The 27,309-nt window shown below is 36.7% G+C and overlaps 1 protein-coding gene across 1 annotated transcript in view; it reads right to left on the bottom strand.

Annotated features, from left to right (window-relative positions):
* The window catches only part of si:dkeyp-14d3.1 (transmembrane protein 132C), a 261,882-nt gene that overhangs the window by 103,231 nt on the left and 131,342 nt on the right, over positions 1-27,309 (bottom strand). The window contains exon 3 of the mRNA XM_028458543.1: positions 2,812-2,958. Within this exon, the coding sequence (XP_028314344.1) occupies positions 2,812-2,958 (147 nt within the window). The remainder of the gene's footprint in view (positions 1-2,811; positions 2,959-27,309) is intronic.

The raw sequence follows: 27,309 nt of genomic DNA, 5'->3' as shown, positions 1-27,309 counted from the left end.
CACACACACACACACACACACACACACACACACACACACACACACACACACACACACACACACACACAAAACTAGAACTGAATGTATACAAAAAGGCTCCAAAAACACACAAAATAACTCCAAAAAACATATATTACAGAAAAATACACCAAACGAGAACAAAAAATATGAAAATGACTGAAAATACACAAAACTAAATATTTATAGAACAAAATTAAAAAAAATGACAACAGAAATGCACAAAACGACACTAAAAAAAGATTAAAGAAATACACAAAATGACAATAATCATACAAAAAATGCACAAAAACACAACAGAATGATACACAAACACACATAATGACTCCAAAAAACATACATTACAGAAAAATACACCAAACAAAAAAATATATAAAAATGAGTAAAAAAAACATGCGCATGTCTCATGGAATTAAACCAGGAAAATCGGACACACTATTTTACTTCACATCCGCATATATGTATGTACACCTCGTTGTACATCCAACCTTCAAACACACTCATTTGGCCATAATTTACAACTCTACTTAAGCTCCCACTATATGAATACATACTTCAGATGGCACTGTACTTTCAGGACATTTTCAGAACTTGACGAAGCCATAAAATAATAGCAAACCCATAACATAATGCGAGTCTCAGAAAAAAGAGAAATGAGAGTAGGGTTGCCAATTCTACGAAATGTAAATAAAGGACATTTGGAGTGGGGTGATGGGGATTTAAAATAACATATGCAAACAAAACATGCAAAATGTCTATATTAGTCCATATTTTTGTTGAGAATTTTGATATGCCAACCTCGTCATGCTTAAAAGATAGTCGACATATTGAAATGTACCTTATAAAATGGTGATTCTAAACTAACATCACCTTCAAATTAAGCAACACACACAAGGCAAACTGAGGAAAAAAATAAATATAAATACCAGTAAATGAAAATATGAAGCTGTTTCTAGCTGAGATGATAAATTACAACAGGGACACACACTATTATAACACTTATTGTTACCAAAGTCATGAATAAAAAACAACAACAATAAATCAAAGACAAAGAGCAGTTTTTATTGAATTCCAAATAAATTAATAAAATAAATTGCAATTTAAAAAAAAAAAAATATATATATATATATATATATATATATATATAATATAAATCATGTTTTTTATTATTAGTCTTGAACAGTCTGAACTTCTACTTTCAAAGGAGGGAAGAAGGTTTGAGGTTTTTATTGCTACTGTCTGCAACCCACTGAGAATGGGTTTGAAACCTTCCTGTTCCATGTTTAGAACCTCCTGCATGAAACGATACAATATAGTCGGTAAATAAGTAGCTCTTCTCTGCAAGGTTTGAAGACTGCTGACATTTTTGATCAAAATCCACTGTTATTGCTCTCTTTTCTAAGCCCTGATGTGTGTTTTTCTCCAACACTGTGGCCACTTGCCACACAAAGTGGCTGTTTCAAAGGCTTCCTCCACATGTGAGTGAAATGACTGTAATGAAATTGCAGTGATGACTCCAAAATGGCTATAAAGTACAACATCTCAGCTTTCAGAAACTGTTGGATTTCTTCCAATGGGGCATATTTTGATGGAGATTCAGTCATTTAAAATGTAGCAGCAACACGCTTGGTGGAAAAAGCCCAGACAGTACTATTGATTTATAAAAATCCTTCCATAATCCCATTGACTTTTAACATTTTATTTAGATTTTCACAGAAATGGAGGACAAAGTGCATCTTTTAAAGCTCTAATAACTAGACAGCACAGCTGACCTTTTTATGGAAAAAAAAGTTACCTTGGTTATGGGGTGTGGCATTTATCTTGTTTAATTTTTTGACAATACCATTACTAAAAGTTATACTGAAGTCATATTAACTCATTCAATGCCAGCCATTTTCAAAATTTCTACCCACTCAGTGCCAGCCATTTTAGAGCATTTTGACTAATTTTTAAAGACCCACAGAATATTTTGTACTAAAACAATCTGACATCTGAAAGATTAGACTCTCTACTTTCATCAGAACATTTTTTTTTTGTTGTTTCTAGCTTGTTACATACTTCTGTAATCCACAGTTGAATAGAGGCAAGTTTCACACAAATCACCAGTTTGTGAAAAAACCTATTAGTAACTTTGAAACATTTTTTTTTTTTTTCGCTTTAGGGACACCTCAACATTGGTTTCCTTCTATAAAACTACAAAAACAAGACCAGGCTTTTGATGGCAACATTATTATTATTATGCTATCTATGTCAGAGTTGAATGGATTTCTTACTGTACACGCAACTTCCTCCTCATCCCGGACATGCCGAGTGTCAGCGCTTGTCCCATTTTTTTTATCGTTTTCTCTCACGATTGCTACACTCTCAATAGTCCACTTAGGTTCCACACATACTCTGGTTGAGTGTGAGCTGCTGTGAGCTGCTTCAGCATCAACTCTGTAGCGCCATTTTCTGTCTTGTAAACTCTTTTCCTCTCCCTCTGAGCTCTGCCCATCACGGGTGATCTCTCATCCAAAAGTGCGCTGCTGCCACCTACATGTCACCAGTTGGTCACTACATCATTGTACAAGTTAGATATTCACCGGAGAGCTTTGTCACACTGTCTCCTAGCAACCCCAGCCGAAAAACACAATTTACGTCAATAGACGGGTTTGGCACTCTACATTAGTATACCAATTCTCGTATATAGTTCATTTTAGTGTTTATATATTTGATTGGCATTATTATTGATGCATCATAATTGGGAACAAGATTAGCCCCTGGCCGTAAAACATCCGACTTCCAGATACTAACCTTGGCTGATCGTAGCTGGACTCCTTCCTGCGGCAGTGCAACGTCACCACGCGGTGGCCTTCACTCCTCACATCCTGGCTCACTATCCACTGCGCTGGATTGCTGGGACGTGCACCGAGGAACGTCACTCCTTCCTTTAACTTCACTCTGTAGAAGTGGGAAATAAAACACATTTATGAATATATTTCATGTTACTCAGAAGCATTTAATGCAGATGCAGTCATTGGATGGGTCCAGCTGACACATGCATAGCATCTGTATCTAAAATATTGATTTTTTTGTTTCTTGGCCCTTGTCCTTCAAGCAATGTATTACCCAGACCACCCACAACAATGACTTGCCTTCAATGAATTTCCCAGCTGTTATATCTCCCTTTGTGGTTTGTCTGTTTTTGCTTCCCAAGAGGAATACGACACCAAAGGTGTGTGTTGTCAACTACAACAATGAACTGTGTTGTCTTGTGTGATGTTATTGTGTGGTTTGTGAAAATAAAACCGCCTACTTTACACTGAATTTACAATGAGTGTGCATCGGAAAAAAAAAAAATCAAATAATCTGACAGTTAGGGATTGATTTACATTAGGTTGGAGTAAAAGGAAAATGTTACAATTGTATTTTGGTACTCCTTTATCATCTTTCCTTTCTCTCTGACAATAATACATTTATTATCTTGCAGTGAGAGAATCAAATTAAATTCCTTGACTGATGAAAAATTACAGTACCGCTGTCCTTGACTACAAAGCAGAACAATATCTAGTGGAGGAAAAAAATGAGGCAGAAAATCTCTATTAGGCATGACCTATACAGAATAAACTCTATCCATTGTGCACGGACTGATTTCAAGGAAATAGTGCTGACATAGAATAGATTTGGACTAATGCTTTATAGCATAACATGGTCAAAGGTCTATGTGATTTTAGCTGAGTGAGACAGCAGAGATACAAAATTCAAGGCAGGACTAAATTATAAAAGAAGGTCCAATCGCTTTAGCTGTCCAATCAATCGCAAGTTGGCAGATGAGACCAAACACTGGCTTCTGCTTTCATCTTGAATTTGTTGCTTTACATTAACATGCAATTGACTGCTGATTTTCCAATGAATATATCTGTCCTCTCCAAGGAAAGCATGTTTCTTCTTTCAAGGGAAGCCTCTCTCTTTGAGGTGATATCTTTTGTTGCCATGGAGCTTATATGTGTGAAGTGAACATCGGAGTGGTAACAGATGGTTCATCTCACTACAGGAATATAGATAAACATCCCACCTCAGGGTCACTCCGCAGATGTGCACATCTTCCAGGTTTTTATGTCACAATCTTGTATGATTTGCAGTATTCCTGTGGTGATTTGATATCTTTCTGCCAGCTGCTATGTTCTTGTGCTGTGTATGCATAAATGAACAACACAGAACATGGACTATATAGGCTGTGACCTTAGATTCCTTAGCACTGTTAGTTCTGGTATTTAGTTCTGTAATTAGAAAAAAAAAAAAAAAAAAAACATCTCAATATATAATGCAACCCTACGTTGCCCTATGATAGACTGACATTGTATCTAGCCTGTTTACTTTGCATTGTGCCTTGATTAGGATGAGCTCCTAAAAACGTATACAGGATAAACAGGCATATAGATGACACGATGGGAACCATTTGAAAAGACTATAAAAACAAACACTAAAAAAGCTTTCCAATTTATAACTACATAAAATGCAACAAGACAAGCATTTTACTCCAAGTAATTAATGTAAGTCCAAGTAAAAGAAGGTGCAGAGGACCAACACACTGGCAGTGAACACATAACTTTAAGAAAACAGCTCATGTACAGCCATCCATAAGTCCCAGAGGGAGCTGTTCAGTCTTGTATCAGGTTTCTTTACACTCCAATGATCAGGATGTCTGTCAATAGCTCCCAGGGAGGTTTTATAGTGTTTTTAACAGTTAGCTCTCAGAAAGAGGTCAGCTATTATACCACACATCATTGCCTGGCTCAAAGAGCAGTTGTTTGGGTATGGTTGACATGTATTTTATTGACCTAATGGACGATTTGGCCTTGTAATCGGCCAGTTAAGAAGATTATTGCAGGTCAAAAAGCAGTCATCCAGGGTGTTGAAGTCATGAAGAAACATATCTAACAACTGATATATATATATATATATATATATATATATATATATAATATATATATATATTTTTTTTATTTAAAAATATTTAACACCTAATTGTTCCGATTACTAAAAAAGCAGGGATAGAGTAAGTTTTGTATTCGGTGAGTGTGACATGACCAAATCCCATAAAACTCATGAAGGATAACACATTATACAGAAAAGCTACACTGAAGTAAGAGCTGTATCAACACCACAAATGAGAAAAATACTTGAGAGGGGAAAAAAAATGCAGTTCCCAGTTGAGAAGGGGAAAAGTGTCAAATAAAAAAAAAAACATAAATGGCAAAACATGCATCAGACTGAAGATCTGTACAGTCTGTATTTTGCCTCATATGCAATGACAGATAAAATGCTACAGCTCTGTAAATCCATAGTTGGGGAAGAAGATAGATGTTTGAATAGATTATTGTACAGCAGGATGAGTCAGAGGAGCTCTGAATCCATAAGAAATGATCCTCTGAAAGCAAAAAAAGCATGAAACATAACTGGCAGATCTGGTTGTACCTAAAATAATCTATGCTCGTCTTCATTATTTTTGATTGGAAAATGGAAAATATTCTAAGCAAAATCCTGGACTCCATGGCTCAGGTGAGAGCCGGTGACCCTCCGATTACAAGCTTGCTTCCTTAACCACTAGGCCACCACTCACAGGCATGGGGACAACACGCTAATTCCAAAGTGAAAGATGGAGATTTTGCTTTTTTTTTTTTTTTTTTTTAAAAAAAAAAAAGATGGAGATTTTGCTTCATAATTCAAACCTAACCCATGGGTGTATTTTAATGTCCAAAAACCATTTAAATCAATGATCTATTGGGGTTTGATATCAAACAACTGCAGCGCTTGAAATGATCAGAAGTACAAATTACTTCCTTTATTAATTACCCTAATATGTATTGAGGTGGAACAGTACACTTATGTCTCATTACTATGTATAGGTATTAACATATCTAGAGTTTAGGGCTTTAAAGTCTTCAGTGTATCCATAAGAGGACATGCTGTTCAGTAGCATCGCTGATGACATTTAACAAAGCATACAGTAACTGTGTGTTTTCACCACAGCTAGATGTATGTTTTCTTGATACAATGATCCATGAAAGTTTGATCACATGCTTGTTTGGTATTCTAGAACTCAAAAACTAAATTTATTTGACAAATGAAAAATAAATAAGAAAACATCTTACATTAATTCAACTAAACCCTTATCAGTCTTTAAAAGTGCCACCTGTGAAGCCACAGAACAATTACCCAGAATAAATGGTATGAATACCAAGTATTACACACCTAAAAATGATGGAGAAGGAGAAAAAGGAAGAGAAATGCAAGGGACCAAACGCTTTTGGCCGACTTTGAAAAGCAGTGAATATTTTCCCTAAAACCGTCAGCAATCACAGGACGCCCTGATAGGTCTTCCTATGCAGCGAGATAAGTCTGATCTACAGTGAGCTGAATAAGGAAAAGGAGGTGCAGGAAGCACATCGAGGCAATCAGAAGTCTGAGGGGAGCATCCTTAAATCCACAGCAGTTTCATGGTATCATCACCTTTTCTTTGGGGGAAAAAAGAAAAAGAAAACAGGTGGGGGATTCGCTCTGTGTTTGAAGTCTTACTCTAAGCGTTCAACCATAAACTTGATTGTAGGCTATGACTTCTCAGGGGCACCACAATAAATAGTGAGGAGGAAAGGGTCGGAGCTTCTTCTCAGAGGGGCAGAGAGAGAAATAAACATTCCTGGGGAAAATCCAATAAAATAGAGGCAGAACGATAATGGGAGTCCCCGGGTAGACTGGAGCTACTTCCTGCTACATCCTTGAGCTCTTTCTACAAGAATCTGTGGGGATGCTCCTGGATTCCATGCATGACAGTGTTTCCTGACCCTCTCTGACCATTTTTCACTAGTGACTCCTCTGAGAACTGTAATCATCCACAATCAGACATCTAAAAAGAATACGTCTTGGCACTAGTTTTCAAGTGCCATTCAGCCTACTTAAACAGTGCATTGAGAAGGTTGGAGCTCAGTAAGAAAAAAAAGGAAAGACAAGAGGTGTCTTGAGTGGCAATTGGGACAAGCAGTAGAAAAAAGGATCTTATGGCTGTAGATGATGGCTTATGAAAATAGTAAAACTCTGAACTTATCTGTGAGTCAACTACTATATTATTGGAACTAGAATGCCAGAAGCAAATGAAAATCAATGCAAAACATTTTCTTTACAACTAATAGAAAAAAGTAAAAGCCTAATCAAAAGTAACATCACTAATACATTGACTTTTTTGCAACTGTAAAGCATTAAAGTGACCCAACGCATGATGGCAACAATGGTTTTGGTGTTCAAACATGATTTGTCCTGCTTCGTCAGAGCAAACAGCAGCGTAGAGCAACATGTCAGCCTGGTGCCACATACAGGTATTTAGTCAACTTGTATACACACATCGTCAAACATGCAAACTGGACTGGTTCAGATAATAATATACCTATGAGGTCCCTTCTAATATAGCAGCAATACATCTTTAAAGTCTAACAAGCACAAAACGAAAGACTAAATTCATCCAGTCATGATGTTAATGCTGATTGTTGTATAAATAGCAGAATTAATTAAAAAAACGAAAACAAAAAACCCCATTTGGATAAAAGCTCAACATTATTCATCTTGGTAGCTTCTTCCAGCTAAAACATTCGACTGTAGAATAAAATTGGTTAATATGTGTCCTCTGCCTCCTCATTATGAGGATAATAACATGCTACTGACCAAAAGTGCTGCTACTGTGGCTGTAGACTCTAGAATGTCTTTGATTCAACTCCTTTTCAAATTAGAAAGAAGTTGAAACTTCTGGACAAAGCTATTGGTAGATTAAAGTTTGGGTGAATACAAAAAGAGGGAGATAGAAAAGGACAAAAGGTTTAGATGGAAGATTTAGTTTGTGTTTTGGCAACAGTGCACCTGCATTTAGCAGAGGGAATTAGTGGTGCTATTCATTCTGGTGGTTCAACATGGAAGAAAAACTCACCTATATCAAAATTATATAATAATCAAGCATTGATGTTTGGTAAAGTTTTAAGGTCTGCCAAAAACCTTCAAAGTATATGATAATGTGTAATCATCCTTGTCCAAAGGCACTTGTTCATATGTCAATGGGAAAACCACTTAAAGCTGGTAACATACGGTCGGTTCTGTTTACGCCACATGCTAAAGAACTACATTAGGGATTTTTCATTTCTGAAGCACGCAGCGGGGATTACACAAGTATTTGTTGTCATGCTGAGGGACCATGAAAGAGTGGGAAGGGGGGCATTTTGCATGGATATCTGTTTGCCAATTACTTTCTTTTTTGTGTAGACACTGCGTGAGAAAATAGAGGCGAACATCCACAATCCATGAGGATTTTGTAGGGCTATTATGGAAAGCTGTTTCCACAGAATGTGTCCGATCAATTGGATCATCAATTGCATAGCAACAATAGGAGCAAAATCACACAGTGAAGAACAACAAAACGGAAGGATTTTCTCCCATGCATCTGCAAACATGATGCTTCTCCTTCTTCTTCTTCTTTTTTTTTTTTTTTGGATTAACAGCTAAATAGGATCATACCAAACTAAATTCCATTGCATAGCTTCATATTTCTAAATCATTACTGGCACAAGATTCACAGCAGCTTTGACAACTAATAAAATCATGGTCTGGCCTGTAAATTGCTGTATCTCTGTATTGCTGTATGTGCATTTGAGATGAGCTGATTTACAGTAAGTGCAGTTAGTGAGGTGCTGTAAAAAGCTCCTGGAAAGGGAAAGAGGGTATCTTCCCTCTTCTATAGAGGGGAAAGCAGTTAGCTGCAGGCTAATTGGTAGATGAATGTGTGTGTTGTGTAGGTAAACAGATTGCCTTTATTTTCTCAGCACAGCAGCAAAAAGACAAAAGAGCGTGAAATGTACACAGATGCACAAGTGAATACACGCGTATATGTACACTGCATATGTCTTGCATGTATGTGTATGTACACACTTCATCGGGCATTGAAGCATTGCAGGCCACTTAGGCTGGAACAAAGAGATCGTGTCACAGTTATGCCCATGGCAAAGAGAAATTCTACACATTTTTTCTTTAATTTCTGTTTTCTGAAAAAAAGACTGCAATACACAGTTGCATGCCTGGAGGTAAAGGTTAGTAATGTAGCTGTATTATTGAATGCTCCACTTGTGCTGCTCCCGCAATGCTGTAAAATGCTAATTTAGGTTGAAAATTCTTTCTGCAAAAGTGAGGTCCAATTGTATTACATTTCTTAAACATAATAAGGAAAAAATATATTTGTGAACAGCTTCCGTGTGGACAAACAGTTCTTAAAAAGGCTAGTAATAAGTCATAAGAAAAGGAAAAAAGAAAACCTCTCAAGGTTTTTAATACAACAAAAAGTCACCATGGTGTTAGGTTAAGATAAGTGTAGCTAAATATATACTTAGAACAAGAAGCTGCAAGAGAAACAGAACCCAAACCAAAAGAACAGTAACAATTATATTTTTTTGCTTTCGATTGGGCCAAGATAGAGATAAACAACCATCCACATGCTAACCTATAGGGCTGGGAGATAAGGACCAAAATGCTTTTCTCTATTTTAGAGATGAAGATTTATGGGTCAATGACTTATAAATATTGTCACCACATGACATTTCATAAAAAGAGGATCATCGGATAAAGTTTGCATGAATATTATTATGGAAATAAAAATAGAAATCCATTTTCTGACACACTTGCTCCCTTTTTCAGGGTCATGGGGGTCTGGTGCTTATCTGCAGCTCTCATTGGGCATTAGGCGGGGGTACACCCTGGCACCAGTCCATTGCAGGACAACACACAGAGACAACCGCTCACAGTCCTATTCACTGATAGGGGCAATCTGGAGAAAACCGTTGCAAGCACAGGGAGAGCATGCAAACTCCACATAGAAAGGACCCAAGTGTCCACCCCAGGGCTTAAACCCAGGACCCTCTTGCTGGTGGACGTACTAACCACTACTCCACCGTGCACCCCCAAAAATAGAAATACTTTTTGTCATTTTAAACAGAACAATAAAACACTTTGGTGATAATGCCTATTAGGGCATGTGAATAGATATAGAATAATTATATAGATGTTTTTGAAACACCAGTAATGGCCGGACAGTTGCACCACATGAAATATTGACACTTTTAATAACTAAATAAATTACAGAAAAGTAATGTCTTTTTTTGTTGTTTTTTGTTTATTTAACATATTTTTAACTGAAATAAATGCAGATGGACATAGAATGTAGGCGATCAAAATATATATCAAAATGTCGATACGGAATATAAATCTTGCTTTTCATTTTTCTCGATAAAGTGTCACCTGAAAGAGGATTGTGGATCAAAATCACTGTTAAAAAAACACAGACAAGACCCTTTTTTAACAGCCACAAAATCAACATGTGCTTATTTTAGGACAGCATGTGTCAGTACATTCTGTAGTGTGACTGTTCTTTTTGTTCATAGGCAGGTAAAGACTATGTGGCCCCTTTAAGACAGCAGGGGCCATGTTACCAGATGTATGAGAGAAAGAAGAAGAGAGCTGTGTGTTAGAAGTGTGCAATTCTGCAAGATTTCCTTTGTTATTTTGTATAAACCTGAAACAGATTTTACAGGTGATTACAATATACTTTATTATCAGTCTTTCACTATTATTCCATTGTTCTTTGGGAATCAGCTAAATGATGAAATAGTATGATGTATATAATCATTCAGTATTTCTATCACAGTATAAAATCAAGACTGAGCCATATTATATTAAATATATAATTTTTCAATTGCAGTAATTTTTTTCTGTTATGTAATCAGTCTATATATTTTGTACGTGTATGGTCATAGTTACACTCCTACTATTTTATATTTATACATCCTTGTCATTTTGTTTGCACTGTACACTTGTTTGATACTAAAATTATATAAATGTTCTCAGTTTGGTATGAATTGAGGATTCTTTTATCTGAAATAACACTTTTCAATCAAATAAGTGTATTATGGTTTTAGCATAATTAGTCATTTCTGAGTACGCTTAACTAACATATGACCAGTTTGAAAGTTAATATTAAACGATGGTGAAGGTGACCATTCTTATCTAGCTGGATATTCTATGTCAATAACCTCTGCTTCTGCCTCTAGGTCTGTTGGGAATAGGGATTGGGCGACGTATTTTGTTTCACATGATTTTTCACAAGCTTGTAGAAATGTGTCTTACAGCCTTTTATACAGCTTGCACCTCAGCAGCTGCATCCACAAAGACACAGACAGACAGGTCACAGTCAGTGCACGCAGGAGAGAAAACGAAACAAGAGGATCGACCTTTTCACACAGGTATCATTCAATACCAATACTGACGTTGGTATCAATAGTATTGATTATTTGGATCATTCTATCTTTCTACTTACATAAAGCACTGATAGCTGCTCGAGGCTCAAAAAGAGCAAGTTTGTAATGTTACAGAAAATAAATAATTAAATAGACTATTGCCACCAACATTGACCCAGTGCTACCAACACTTGAGGGAGTTACACGCGCAGGGCCAGATTAACACTTCGCTGTACCCTGGGCAACAATTTTCAAGGGCCCCACCATCACGACCCCAGGATTACTATAATGTGGCAAAAGAATAAATAATAATGTACATACATTTACTCACTCCATCAATGTCTAACTGTCATCAAGTGCATTTTGATGTACAGATGTGCAAATGCTCATAGAATTACAAATGTACCACTATATCCTCTTGTCAAAGCCCCTCACTCACAAATTATGCTATAATACACATCAGCATCAGTACAATCTGGCAAAACATAAACATCTGGAAACCTGTCAATTTCTCTCAAAGAAATGCTGATCTGGCAAAATACACTGGAGTGAAAAAATGACCTATATTCGGTATATGCTGCTTGTAATTTTCAGTGTTTCTGATCGTTCTCTCATGTTTTAGTTTCCGTTTAGCGCTCCCACTAAGCTGCCTCTCCATGTTTGCATTTTTTGACTTACGTAGAGCAGTGGTTCCCAAATGTTTTGTGCCCAAGGTACACCAATGGAGAAGTAATAATCTGAAGGCACACCTATTGTGTAAAATAGGCTTCATAACGTGCTATCACTCATATCATGTACATCTGTAAATGTGCATAATTATTTATGAAAGCCAAATAAAATGCAACAAAGACAACTACATTACTCGTGAAATATATGTTTACGAAATATATATATATACATATATTTCATAATACATAGGCAAAATGCAGTATATTTTGCCTATGTATTATGAAATGAGTGCATACAAAGTAGTACATTAAAAAATTCATTATTTTTGTGTTGCAATACAATTGCAATTATTAGGGCTCTATAAAATCATTTTATTTTTTTCCAAATTCTATTTTCTCCATTAATTTTTTTTTTTTTATTGCGTTTTTTTTTTCTTTTCCTCAAAATGATTTTTTTCATAAAATATTAGGAGTTAATCCTGTGAGAAAACGAAATAAATACTACACAAAATAAATAAAAAAGAAACGATAATCAAACAAAATGTCAAAAATAAAGTAGGTAAGTAAAGTTGTAGTGACATGGATTATTCTGACTGCTCCTTTTTAATTATTTATATGTCATGTAAAGATGTATGGGAACAGAATTAATGTCACCCAATTGCAAATTCCACTCAGGGATCAATGGTTTACTGAATCTGATCAGGTTTATTGATTAAGTTTTGATCAACTTAATTTAAATTCGCCTATCGTAAATGATCCTGATGACATCATTACAGACTGTAATAATTAAACAACAACAAATGAATAATCTCGTCCACAGCAACAAACAACTTTGTCTACAGATGTCCCAAAATGTTAACACGTTAACACGTCTGCAGACGCTTTAATACGCATACACAAGTGTATGCACACCTACGCCACACCTGTATGTCCACCTAACAAATATACTGTAAATATATCAGTCACACGTAGACGCAGGTGTGGCGTGAATGAAGCTGCAGTAATGAGGCGCACTTCACTATGTAGCACCGTCTATGTGACATGTAAATACTTAGAAAAAAATATTAGGCGCTTACGCATGCAGGCGTGGACACGTGTGTAGGTATGTAAGTGTGTGTGCGAGTGTTGAGTGTATAACGGACCACCAATTAGTCCGGTTACAGTCTGTGTCACGACACCCTTCCATAGCGTGGTAGTGACTGTAGTGTCACGCTCTGAGTCAGATCGTTTATGCTTAAGCGCAAAACAATTTTTTGTAAGTGTTTACATGTCACATGCTACATAGTGAAGCCCGCCTGATTACTGCAGCTTCACTCACGCCACACCTGCCACTACACCTAACTACTTAAATTAGGTAAGTTTAGTGAAAGTTAGGCAGGCAGGTACACGTGCGATGGACTGGTGTACATGAGTTTAGAATGGATTCACCACACGCACACACACGCACTGTATCATGCATTTGAGCTCCCCATGTTGCTATTGTTTCGTCTCTCAGCATTGATCTCTCTCAGAGGTGAGCTGCTGTTCACTTTCTGCTCTCTCTGTGTAAAGGTCAGTGAACTGCAGAAGTTGTGTCAATCAGATAAGTGTCACTTGCAGACTTGCAGTTAATTTTCATCAAAGTAGTGTAGAGGAACGCTGGAGGGGGGGAAGCACCGGTCGCTCAGGGTCTCGTGCCTCTCTGAAGATTTCATGCTACTTATCAGGCTCAGCAACCCGTGGAGTGTAGAGAATCCTAGTGTGACTTTGCACATTAAATAGTGGAGATAAACTTCACATATCAAAGAATGGTTCAAGACCAATGATATGACTTCTTTTCTTATTGAAACAAACCTGTACAATCACCTGCATTGACTCGTTCTGCTACTCAGATTTCTTTCCCATTGGCTTCCCTAATATGGTTTGTATTGATCTATCGTAGCAGTTAAAAGCCATTTTGTGGGGAACAGAGTGAGCCATGTTGGAGGCCAATTACTTCTGCATGCTGTTTCTTACGTCATCGTCTGCTCTTTGCATTTTTCTCGAAACTCACAAGTAGTTCTGGCACTCATTCACTCATGTACAGTATGTGCACTATTTGAATGTGGCGTCACAGGTATGAGCCACTGTGCTACTGTGCATGTGTAAATTTGTGAAGCCATATGTCTGACAAAATTTTCAAAGGCCTGTCTGTTTTTCAGCCTGATACTGGACGCTTCCTTTAGAGAAAAGCACTATTTTCGTTTTTATTTTTAAATTTTTAATTGAATCGTATATAATGATTAAATACATGAGAGATTCAAATAAATTCAGCAAACAAAAAATAAATATCTTAATTCCCCTTTATGGAAAAATAAATTGTAAATGTAAGTGAGGAAAGAAACATATAACAGTGTAGTGTAGAGGAAGGAGGCTGCATTTCCAGGTTGGGTTTAGAATATCAGATGAAGGCAGTGCAGACCACATTTTGGACAGTTCATGGATATACTGTAATTACCAGCTCTATCCGGCAACGCAGAGCAGATTTCCCTGTGTGTGAGGTGCTTCAAACCAGCACCGACATTGTCGAAAGAAAAAAGTGAATAAGAAGAAAACAGGAGCTGTTCATCCATGGACTTATATAATCATTTATTTGGTGCTCAGTTGGTCAGTTTAAAGTGTTTTAAATGCTAAATAAGCACTCGTTTTGATAGTTTTAGTAGCACCGGCTACATGCCTCTATTCAAATTATAAAAGTAATTGAATGCAGATGAACCACAGTGTTCAGCTATTACTTTGAGGATTATCTGCCTGAAAACAGTTTTTGGTTTCAGGCTAAATTTGTGTTGAAAAGTATCAAATACTAAAATGAAGAGATGTTTTGAAAGTGTCTATTTGTACGGTTGCCGTACGGAAAACCCCCGGTGCTATTGGTACAGTTACCAAAGTAGACTTGGTACAGTTACAAAGCGTTTTAGGGTTAGGGTTAGGATTAGGTTTAGGGTTAGGTTATAACCCAATATTGCTACAATTTTTAGGGTTAGGTTTAGGACCTAAACTGACCAATGACCGGCTTATCACATGACCTAAACTGGCCAAATAGGGGTGCTACGTACAGATAGAATATCGGTAGATTGATACGGCATCCGTACGGATAGCCACTGCCTATTTTTTTTGGGTGAAGAATATATGATAACTATTGTACTTGAGACACTGACTGAATAAAGAACTTCACTGATCTATATAACCTAAACTTAAACTAAAACATTTGAAAACTGTTTTTTGTTATCGTGGCCAATGTGACTTTCTTGTCTCCACTCTCTCTGACTTGTATTACAGAATGTATTTGCTATTATTTTTCTTTTCTTTTTATCCTGGCTTCGTCAAGTCTTGAAAAATGTCCTCCTTTGGTGTTGTACAATGGCCACGCTATTCGTGCACACGGTGGATATATGTGTGACTATTCATGTTTAGGTATACAGGAGCAGATGGGTGTGGATTTTTATCTGAGTCTCTCAGCACATGCATGGCATTACTCCCTGCTCACAAACTAAATCCTCATGTTGTTGAAGCAATGTCAGTTGCCTCTGCCACGACACAAAGCTTATCTTTTACTAACTCCCACACCCCCTGGGAAGCAGACGCATGCATGGAGGGTGAGCGAAACAGGCAGGAAGCCTTGGGCTGGTGTAAACAACCCTGGGGAGGGTTAGTGAACCAATGCAACGTTGAATACAAAATATTGTCCCCAAAGAGTCAAGTGCCTCCCACCGAGCTTGTCCTTCATGTTAATGTACGATAGTAGCTCTGTGCAACTTTACCAGACATCACATCATAGTGTTATTTTGATAAATATGTGCTGTCATATTTATACTTTTTTTTTTGTCAAAAAAGGTACACTGACACATTTTGGTTTATATGAAGAAGGATTTTATTCCTGAAGTTAAGCACGATTGATTGCTAATTTGTATGTGAATATGAGTAACTGAGCTTTTATATTTAAACATAGAATATGCAATGAAACAAAACAGTTTCTTTTAAAAGCACTATAAATATCTCTAGACAACAATTACAGACAAAAGCGGCTCTATTTTCTTCACATATTAAGTCAGTGCTGACTTCTTGGGATTGAAAAAACACAGATGAGAGGGAGGATTGAGAACAGTCTGTAGTGGATTTGTGTTTATATTTGACAGAATAAACCCGGGGGTCACATTAGCCTCACCAAAAAAAGTCAACTTAACCTGTAAAAAATACAGTCCTTAAAAATACACATGGTTTTGAACCATACAGTGTCATTCATCAATTCCTAGTGTTCAATTCTAGAAGCAGGTGACATAATTACAAGTACGTCAGACAATAACAAGTCTGTTAAAAGTAACTCTATAGCCTTACAGTGGAATTATTCACATACATGGTTTTCATAAATCACATGCGGAGACACCAGTATAAGAATTTTTTACACAGATCGTTGCAGCTTCCAATGATCTAATTCCAGCGAGTTTATTTTGTCTTCTTTTTTTAAATAATATGTCTAGATTTCATTTATTCAGACAACTTTTTTCAGGAAATGTTTCAACTGCCAACTGTCAGTCTTCCTCAGAGGCATCTAGGAGCTAGAGAATCTTCCAATGATCTGTTGATAACTGAGGGTCTTTCACTCCAACTAAACCAACTTGCATTATTTTAAATTGTGGCAGGAATGAACAAGAGTAGTGAGTATTAAACCTGCATTCTTAGGAAGAACACAAACTAACACACTAAACCAAAGTTAGGAAGGGCCTTTATCTAGACAGGGTAAGCTTTAGGGCAGATAAACTGAGACAAACAGTTCAACTGAAATAAAACAAGAACAAAGTATTTCCTGTGATGCCTTCTCTTCAACAGTTTTTATAAAATGTGTTTCTACTCTTATGTTTACATATTTCTTAGTCCTTTAAGTCCTGTCAAGTTTCTCCCTCAGTTCTAAAATGCTATTGGTTGTAACAAGTTTAAGGTTAAGCAGGAAGGAAGCGGTCCAATGATGGATTTACGTCATACTGTAAGGTTTTTATTACCTCTACCTTCCCAGATATTTGATGAACAGCTTCAAGGAAAGATGATGAGTATTTCTACTTTTGGTTTATTCTAAGTTAGTCATAAGTAAAATGTTACAACAAGCCGGCGGTAGGAAGCTGGGAGTAGGAAGGTGAGAGAATTCTGGGCTCCAATCTGGAAGACCATATCACGTTATCTTCTGGGGTGGGCTCAACTCACGACACTGGGGCAATTGACGCAGACTTGATTGACTGAATTACCCACAAGACAGTCAGCTTTGCCTTGTGACCTTTAGGGGTGTGAAAAAAAAAATTTCAAGACGGTGCCAATTTTAAATTTATTTTTTTTATGATATTTAATCAATATTTTTCTTATTGTATTTTTCACATTTTCGTGGATGTGTGTTGTCTACTGCTGGAGACATTGTCACTTCTCTACTGGGCATGTTGACCAGCTCCTGTTCCTACATAAAAACCTCCACTCCGGTAGATGGTGCCGTAGATATAATAATAATAATAATCAAAATAATAATAATACTACTAATAATCATAATAATAATAATAATAATAATAATAATAATCCATCCATCCATCTTCAAACCCGCTAATTCCCGTTTATCAGGGTCGCGGGGGTCTGCCGGTGCCAATTTCCGGCTCTCATTGGGCGCTGGGCGGGGGTACACCCTGGACAGGGCGAATATTATTATTATTATTATTAATAATAATAATAATAATAATAATAATAAATGATGTTTTGAAGCAAATAGTTTTGACTCAATTTGTCCTCTGAATGATCATTATCTTCTGATGAACATATACAGCAACTTGATTTTTAATCTCTACGTTTTATTTTGAAATTAACTAATTGAAATTGAAATATCACAATATATTGTGATATTGCAACATCTTTGCTAATACTCACCCCCAGTGACCTTAGGGTTGTGTAAAAACAGTGACTATTATGTGGCTGTTGATCGAGATAAAGCAATACAAAGAAACCCTGTGAAGTCAGAAGGCAACAGATCAAAGACAGCTATCAGTGTGAACCCTAATCCTACATCTAATCTAAACATATAACCATCCTAGTTTATCACAGCACACATCTGATTATAAGAAAACAAGAAAGAAATCATTACAATACATGCAAATGCACATGCTGGAACAAGAAACAAACGCTTCAAATTCATGATGATAAGGACTCGTGATGTCAGCAGCATCACTGCTACAGTCTTATGAGCTGCAACAATTTTGGCAGATGAGGGTTTACGATACATACAGTATATAAATAAATTAGCAAATGTATAAATGAAAAATTGTGGACAAAGGCAGATAAAGCTGATAAAGCTGCTAAAAACCACAACAAAAGATGAGTTATGAGACTGCTTTTTTTCCCCTGTTGGATTTTTCTGAGATGAGCTGGATGTTACAATAAATAAAGCCTAACAACTAACCCAGGAAATAAGAACAACAATTGTGCTAAAGAGAAGGAAAGGAAGTGATGAGGAAAATTCCAGCATTTCACTTTCAGAATGAAATTAAAACTATAAAACGATTGTCATGACAAAAGACCATCCCTCGAGAGAGAGCAGGACCACCTCAGGCCTAAACCTAAATACACATAAGGAAAGGCCTGAGAAGGCGTTGCTTTGATTCATTAGTGAGCAAACTGTCCTGGACTTTTCTGTGTGGATTTTGCATAATCTCCCTCTGGCTGTGTGGATGATTCTCTCTGGTTTCTTCCTCAATCCAAAAATATAGAGGTGAGCATAGGCCTGGGTAATATAGGTTGTCAATATATCAAATTTTCTATTTTAGGCAATATAGAAAATGGAATTATCCCAAATGGCAAAAAGCGTGTTGACTTTCTCTCGGAGCCAGACTGGGCCACAGGGGAGATGTCTATGGTTGTCCCTTGTGTACAAGGCCGGATTAACTATATGGGCAACTGGGCAATTGCCCAGGGGCCACGACCACTAAAGGGCCCGTGGCAGTGAGGGCATACGGAAAATATCTGGTTTTCTCTTGCTTATTATGTAAACTGTCAATCATACATTATTATTTAGTGCCCTATAAATGAAACGCCGTCACCATGAAGAAAAATAATTTTTTTTCCAGGGGACCGTTTATTAGGAGCACCGCCTGCTCCCCTCCCGTCCTGGATGCTTCAAACAGCTCATAAACCACCCCAAACCCGTGTGTAAACTGTCAAAAAACTACAAAAATCATCAGTGACTCCTAATTACAGAGCTGCCACTGCTCTACGTAAGTCAAAAAATGCAAACATGGAGAGGCAGCTTAGTGGGAGCGCTAAAACGGAGAAGCCGATCAGAAACGCAGAGGCATAACCCGAATATAGGTCATTTTTTCACTCCAGTGTATTTTGCCAGATCAGCATTTTTTTGAGAGAAATTGACAGGTTTCCAGATGTTTATGTTTTCCAGATTACACTGATGCTGATGTGTTTCATAGCATCAAATGTGAGTGAGGGGCTTTGACAAGAGGACATAGTGGTACATTTGTAATTCTATGAGCATTTGCACATCTGTACATCAAAATGCACTTGATGACAGTTAGACATTGATGTAGTGAGTAAATGTATGTATATTATTATTTATTCTTTTGCCATATTATAGTAATCCTGGGGTAGTGATGATGGGGCCCTTGAAAATTGTTACCCAGGGTCCGGCCCTGGCTGTGGCCCTGCTCGTGCACCACGTCATCCAGCAGTGCTACTGTGTGCGCGTTCCTTTTCATAACAGCTACAGGTGTTGCAGCCAATTGATCAGCAGTTTTGCACAATGATCTTGTGATTTTAATTGCAATTATTATTATTAATATAAAACTCTATTTGTAGGTGCGTAGTATCATTTTTTCCTCCTTCATTTTTGCAAATACATCCTTCATATATGATGTGTTGTGAAATGTGCAATGTTCGATTATTTCACACAAATGTTTTAATTTCACAGAGCTGTCTCTAATTTCATTCTTCACCTGTTGGGGGTGGAGTTTCCCGTTTCTCATGATTTTGTGCGTACGGGGGGTCAGAGCTGCCGTGGAGGTGGAAACTTTATCTCGCCAGGTTTTTTTTAATAAATCCCAAACGTTGTTTATAAATGAGACCCCTGAAGAATGGTTCTGTTACTGGAAAATGTCTGCACTGACACAAGCACTATTACCTCTCATAATTTCATTAAGCATTTAGTTTTCTTTGATGTTTATGCACAATTTATGCATAATCAATGTAATTTGTTCATTGATAGAGAGTTTGTTTTAAATGCATAGTTTTTGACATTCCACCTAGAATGTTTTATAGACTTTATATAACATACTGTACGCATTCTTGCTTTCAGAGAAGATAGGAATTATTCTCTTACTGGAAAAAGTTTTATTGGATGCTCTGATACATTGGATGTATTGACACACGCACTTACCTCCTCAAATTGACATCCATGACATTTATTTGTTTTTATTTATCCAGGTTAGCCACACCATGTCTTGTTCTCATGCACTTTATTTTTAAATGGTGTTCTTAAAAATATAATAATAATAATAATAATAATAATAATAATAATAATAATAATAATAATAATAATAATAATAATAATAATAATGATCTACTTTTTACTTTTACTTGAGTAGATTTTTACACCAGTAATTGTACTTCTCCTTAAGTAAAATTTCATCAAAGTAACAGTACTTCTACCAAAAGAAGATTTTTTTCTGTTCTTTTTCCACCCCTGCCATTATTGTTATCAATGTTATCACAACTTCACAGGCTAATTCTACCTAATATAATGACACATTTTTGCATTTCTGAGTGATTGTGTTCTTGAGGAATAAATAGAAGTTGATACAAAAAATGACCTGAAGGAATTGAAATGAGAAATACAAAAAGCCTGAGCAACAGGAACACAACGTCAGACGAAGAAGTTCTAACAAATAAAAAAAAAAAGCTCATGTGACCAAATGCACACATTCTGAGAATTGTATTCTTACACTGTAATCCAAACAAGTTAACCAGGTTAAATCCATTACAGCCAGACAGTAATGCTAATAATATTAGCTGTGCATAGTATGCCTGTATTTTCACTATGTTGTTTTGCTGGCACCTTGTATGTAGTGACAAGGCAAATAAGATCAGAAGATTAACTGGCCCGCTAATGTAACAACGTAACTTATCAAATAAATCCACAGAGAAATTGAAATGCAGCACAGAGGTAAGACATTGCAGTCTATCAGACATTATCTTTGCATCTACAACATTACCACTTATGCAAGTAACCCTGCTGTCTAAACGTGATTTGTTAACATTGTATTAGTTTGTTGTGAAACAATAATAATGATAAATTAATAATAATAATTAATAATAATGGTAATACTCCTTAATATTTAAAGAAAACTGAAATAAAACATTTTATATAAATAAATGTTTAATTCAATCCAGCCTACGAGGCAATATACTAAGAGTGTTTTTCATGACCTATAATGTCCAATTCAGTCAGTGCAGCCTTGTCAGTATGGATGCTTTTAAGCACTGCTGATCGTGATGTAAAAGTTGAGTGACATGAAAGTGGCATTAGTAAACACATGAGACTGTGTAGAGCATTCCCGTCTCTATAGTCTGAGTAAGAATGTTTGTTAAAGTGGGAATCCTAGAGGACACTTGTCCTTGGTGAAAGGGGGTGGACATAGTGCCCTGAGAGCCCCCGGCTATGTTAGGTAGCTTCAGCTCCCCAAGCGCCCCTATAGAAAAAAGACAGGATGCCTACTTCAGCACTGTGTCACCTGGACTGTCAAAGGGCTGTCACTTGTCAATCTTCAGAGGCAAAAGTACACAGGTAAAGGGCACCACCAACTCTAGTTACAATTAACACTACAGAAAACCTTCTATCATGCAATTGAGGTCACTTCACCTCTCTGTACCTTTTTTGTTGAAGGTAAGAGGTTTCCATCATAGCTTCTGATAAATATAAGTGTACAAACAGCTGTAGAAGCAGTCTTGCAATACACTGCATTGGCAAAGGACTTTTGGAATTTTTTAAAAGACAAAGTGCTAAATAAAATTGACAAGAACTATCACCTTGTGATCTAATTGATGAGCTATTTTTAACAACAGTCAACACACAATTCTCTTATCAGTCATTCATGTTGTCCCACCCAGTACAGCTAGCCACACAAGATACGAATAAGAATGAAAAGTACAATCCAATATGAACTAGAGCCCAATCGATTAATCGGTGCAGCAGATTTATCAATGACTTTAACATACTTTATTTAGTAACAGTGTTACTAAATACAGTTCTTTAATTTAATTCAGTAGTGTGTTTTTTGTTGGATATTGACCACTATATCATATATCATGTGCATTTTAAAAACCCTAAGATTGGTATGGGCATTAGTCCTAAAAATCCCATATCAGTCGGGCTTTAATAAACAAACAACCTTAAATCCACAAAGACAGAATATACTGAGTCGATACAAAAACTGGCACAGAAATGAATTAAGATGAGTAAGATCACAGCAGGGTTTGAACCAAAAACCATTACAAATAAAATATACCACCTAAAGTGTCCCACTGTGCTTACTGGTGTCTGTTCGGAGGTATAAACAAGAAAGGTAGTTGCTTTCTATCCATTTCTGGGATGGAGCAGAGGAACAATCATGTGCAAAGCAGAAGTGACTTAAGGACACGTCTCAGTGTTTACATACATGAAAAATGGTGCTGTAAAGTGATGACTTGGATTTTAGCACAGAAGTTATGCCATTTGAATCTGAAAGGCAAGATGAATGCTCTGTGCATGTTGGAGGTGCTTGCTACATGTTTGATCCATCTGGCACACAGCCAAGTGATCCGTACGATGGCAGCAAAACATTACCAGTTGACCTTTATATATGATGTACTTTATGTAAAGTATCAGTTGGTTGTTGGTGGTGGTGACACAGACCTGTGGACGCCCACTTTAGCTGTTCCCACTCAACGTTCTTGAAGCCAAAATACGGCGCTAAGGGGCGCTTCCATCTTGCAAATTTGACAACATTTGGAGCCAGAGGGTCTGGCAGGAGGAGCCCTGGTGACACGCCCCGCCCATTTAGCATATTGCCCTGATGACTTACGCAAGCCCAGCTACACCAAGAACTTAAGTATCTTTCCTGCTGGAATATCTACTAACGTCTTCTTCAGATCATAGAGGTTAATACAAAACCATAATATATTTTAACTCAAATATCTCGTTAAATGGCGTCTCGGCTTCCCTTCACAACGTAACTGCTATTCACAAAGTTAGCAACGCAAGATCCGTGGCTGTCAGTCATCATAATATATGACGTAAAATCCAGTTTTCCAATCTAAAATAACTTATTTAAAATAAATTTCACAGAAAAATGAGCACTTGAACACAATGTAGGGACATAATAACTAATGATCACAGCAGAGTTTAGGTTTGGAAAAAAATATGACATGTATTTAACTTTACAGTTTGACCCACATCCCATCCGCTATCATTGAGGAGGCGGGGTTTATGACCTATACTGCAGCCATTCAGCAGGGGGAGCTCTAAAAATAAAAGCTTCACATCAGCGGGGACCTTGTTCTGTCCATTATTTTTTACAGTCTATGGCATAGACACTTTAATGCAGTGCACCACTAGACTATACAGGTCTGAAAAACAGAAAAATGACCATGCTGGACATTATTAAGGTTACCGGTTAAAGCATGGCGCAAGATAGGAAACATCTTAATGAGTCAAGAGAGCAAATGTGGCTTTGGTAGCCCTGAACTAATAGAATTAGAGGTAAGCGTTTGTTTATATATTAAGTCTGTTTTTACAAGTTGTTTGAATTCCAATTCCACAAGGCCTTATTTTGAAATGTTGTCTGAAGGAACCAGTAAAATGTTCACAGATAATGACTAATAATGAGTTATGGAGTGCTTGCTGTGTGTTTTCACCAATAAAGTAATACATGCTGCAGCTAAGCCAACAATGAAATGTCAGCGTAGATTTTTTTTTAATCTTTAATCAGCACAGAACATAACAAGACCCATTATAAAGCTTTTTCTATAATACTGTTGAATATCAATATAAATACAATGAGGACACCTATTTATAAGCCATACCATGCAGTGAGTGCTACCTAACTTCCTAAACAGACCATCATCCTGAAACACATCCGACACCTGAACAGGGACTTCCTTCCTGACGGTCTCTGTAATTGGGACACCATTGATTGCCACACAACCCGAGTATGTGAATATTAATAAAAATTTAGTTTAAGAAATGATTTTGTTCAAGTAATTGATTCATCCTTCCTTGATGAAAGCAAGGCCCAGGGTTTGAGTAATTGGGCACAATTTGACATATTTTATGGTTAGTTATAAACAACAATTATGATAGTGAAAGTTTTGTTTTCTAATACATGTAAAAAAAATATGGAAAAGTACAGCCAAAATATTTGCCAGAATTAAATATACTGTATAGACTGGAGACACTAAAGCACTGGTTCTTAACCTAATTGGAGGTACTGAACATTTCAGCTCCATCAGTGCATTCACCAAACACTTCAAAGTCGTCAAAATATAGGTGTATATTGTATCTGGACTCACACACATAAACCTAGGCTGACTTTTATTTTTTCGGTTCGGTCAAACCCAGGTTAAGAGCCACTGCACTGGAGTTTCGATTCTTTCCACACAAAACCAAACTGTTCTGATAAATAACATATATAGTCTAACAATGCCTTGTGTGAAGAATGCAAGGCCTTTTCAGGAGTACTAGAGGTGAGCGTATGTATTCAGGTCGTGTACACAATCACCACAGTCACTGACACAAACCCACACTTTTAGAAATGTGGGTTTTTAAGATGTGTGCTAGGGAAAAGCTGGGCGGTCCCTGTTCTCTTTGTCTACAGGACACATCAGTCATTATATCCAGGGAAAAAACCTTATCTGGTTTCTTGATTGCACTATAGTTTAGGGAACACAGGCCCATGGAAATGAGATTGCATTCACAAATGGATTCCTATTTTCTTGGTACAAGATATTGTTCATTAACCTCCTGCTGTTTAGCTCATTTTCTTAACTTTACTACTTAAATTCTCATGTATTAGTTTTGATTTATTAACATACTGAAAATGGGTTGATGAGTGTCAACGCCTGAAATTATAAGATATCAAAATAACACTGTTTTTGTTATAATTGTGTCAAGGAAGGGTTTAATCACAAAATGCTTATTGAATTATTCATCTAGGATGCTGGGTTCTATATGGCTCTCAGCTAACTATTGTAAATTTATGGCCATTGTCAAGTTGCTTTACTGCACGTCCGTCATTTTTTCAGACCACGATTATTGGAAGAGCCGACCTGCAGACCCCTCACACCCTGGACACAATCTGTTCAAACTCCTCCCCTCCGGCAGATGTTACAGATCACTGTACACCAAAACAACACGCCATAAGAACAGTTTCTTCCCCCAGGCTGTCACTCTGATGAACACTAAACAGTCAAAGAGTGTCAGACCTGGTTCTGTGAAATAACCCTGGAACTAAACATGTAACAACCCTGGAAGTAACAGTCACTTGAATGTTCATTTATATAAACGTATACTATTTCATTTAAATGTTCACCTGCACTACTCATCACTACACTACTGCACTATTATCCTATTATTATTATTATTATTATTATTATTATTATTATTATTATTATTATTATTATTATTATTATTATCTTGTTATATTATTTAATTTTGCACATATTAGTTTTTAACTACTGTTTCTATTTATGTTTCTATTTTTTTCTAGTTAATTGTTATTATTTAATGTTTACATTGTTTGAGAGAGCACAGTTCACCAAGTCAAATTCCTCGTGTGTATAACATACATTACGTGGCCAATAAAGTTGATTCTGATTCTAATTCTGAAAGAACAGCAAATGGCACACAGTCCTTATTAGCAACTAGCTTGTTTAGATGTGTTGTAGTGCCCGACTCATCTCTCTGGAGAATGAACAAGAGTTTATCATGAAAATCAACACCTTCCAAAGTAAAATAGTGTTGGCTTCCTTGTTAGGCAGCCTTTTCTGACCAAATGATCTCTTCAGTGTGACAGCAGGTAGGTGTTAAATTAGCAGCATGTTCCCACAGCCACAGGTGTCTGAAATAGACGTATTGGACAACATTACATGTCTTGTTGAACCAACATAAGTCACTCATTTACAGCAATTGTTCATTGTTGGGTTCATGCAAAACTGCTTTAATAGTTGATTAACCTAACAAGAATATAATGTGAAATAGAGGTCAAATGTCTTCTTCTCCCCAACATGCTTTACACCCAAGAACTTCATTTGTACAAAGGCTTCAGTAAATGTTATGAAGCATTCAGTGCATTTACTAAGGCAATATAAAAGACACAAGCTATTGTGGTAGACAGACTACAAAGCCACCCAATACTCTCTAGATTAGTATTTATAAGACAAGGTTAAACACACTTTCACCATTACAACTTAACAAAGAAAAAGTGATAAAACATTGGGGTCATCTCTAACTGCTTAAGTCAAACGGGATAACAGTCTATCCCAGGTCTTTAAGTGAAATGTTTTAAAAAAACAAGTTTAACCTAAACCCAGACAGGTTTGGCTGTGGAATGAAGGTATTACAACTGTTTTTCACAGTTTCATTCCAATAACTTAATAAATATCTATCTATTCCTAACAGCAAGTCATTTCAAACTTGAGCAATAGACTTGAACCTTGGTCTCCTGAGTGCACAACAAAGCCGTTCCATTAAATCCCTTCAGTTTGCAATTTAATCAAAACTTAAATTTGGGTACAAGTTTTATGGTTTCATATTTTTAGTACTTATTTATCTCTTCTCCCACCCTTGCAAACCACTGCAGCTGAGACTTATTCCTTATCTCCATCTTTGCATTCACAGCATGCGTCAAGCCTAGAATGGCAGAATGCCAATGGTGAAGTATTTTGCCAAGCAGTCATTGTGGGCCTAACCTATCAACAGCTGTGACTGCAAAGCACTTATTCCTAATGCTTATCTGATGGAGTCCTATTTAAACAGCACCCTGAGCCAGAATAAATGACTCAGTGAAACACTTGTAAATTTGCTAAAAACAGTGTAAGTATGTGGTGAGGACCAACCTTATTAATGACTTTCCTGAGCACATCATTGTGGAATTTACTTCTGATTGAACAGTTTCTCTAACTCCACCAAGTAGGTAAAAGTTGAATCATTTACAGTGATATTACATCTCCAAAAATTTAGAGGTTATAAGTAGGGATGTTCCATATTAGCTTTTTGCCCATATTCATTGTGCCGATATTGC

The sequence above is a fragment of the Gouania willdenowi genome, chromosome 9 (assembly GCF_900634775.1).
Source record: "Gouania willdenowi chromosome 9, fGouWil2.1, whole genome shotgun sequence".
NCBI classification, from domain to species: domain Eukaryota; kingdom Metazoa; phylum Chordata; class Actinopteri; order Blenniiformes; family Gobiesocidae; genus Gouania; species Gouania willdenowi.
Note: the sequence above shows the minus strand (reverse complement) of the source record. Positions and strands in the feature narration are given on the sequence as shown.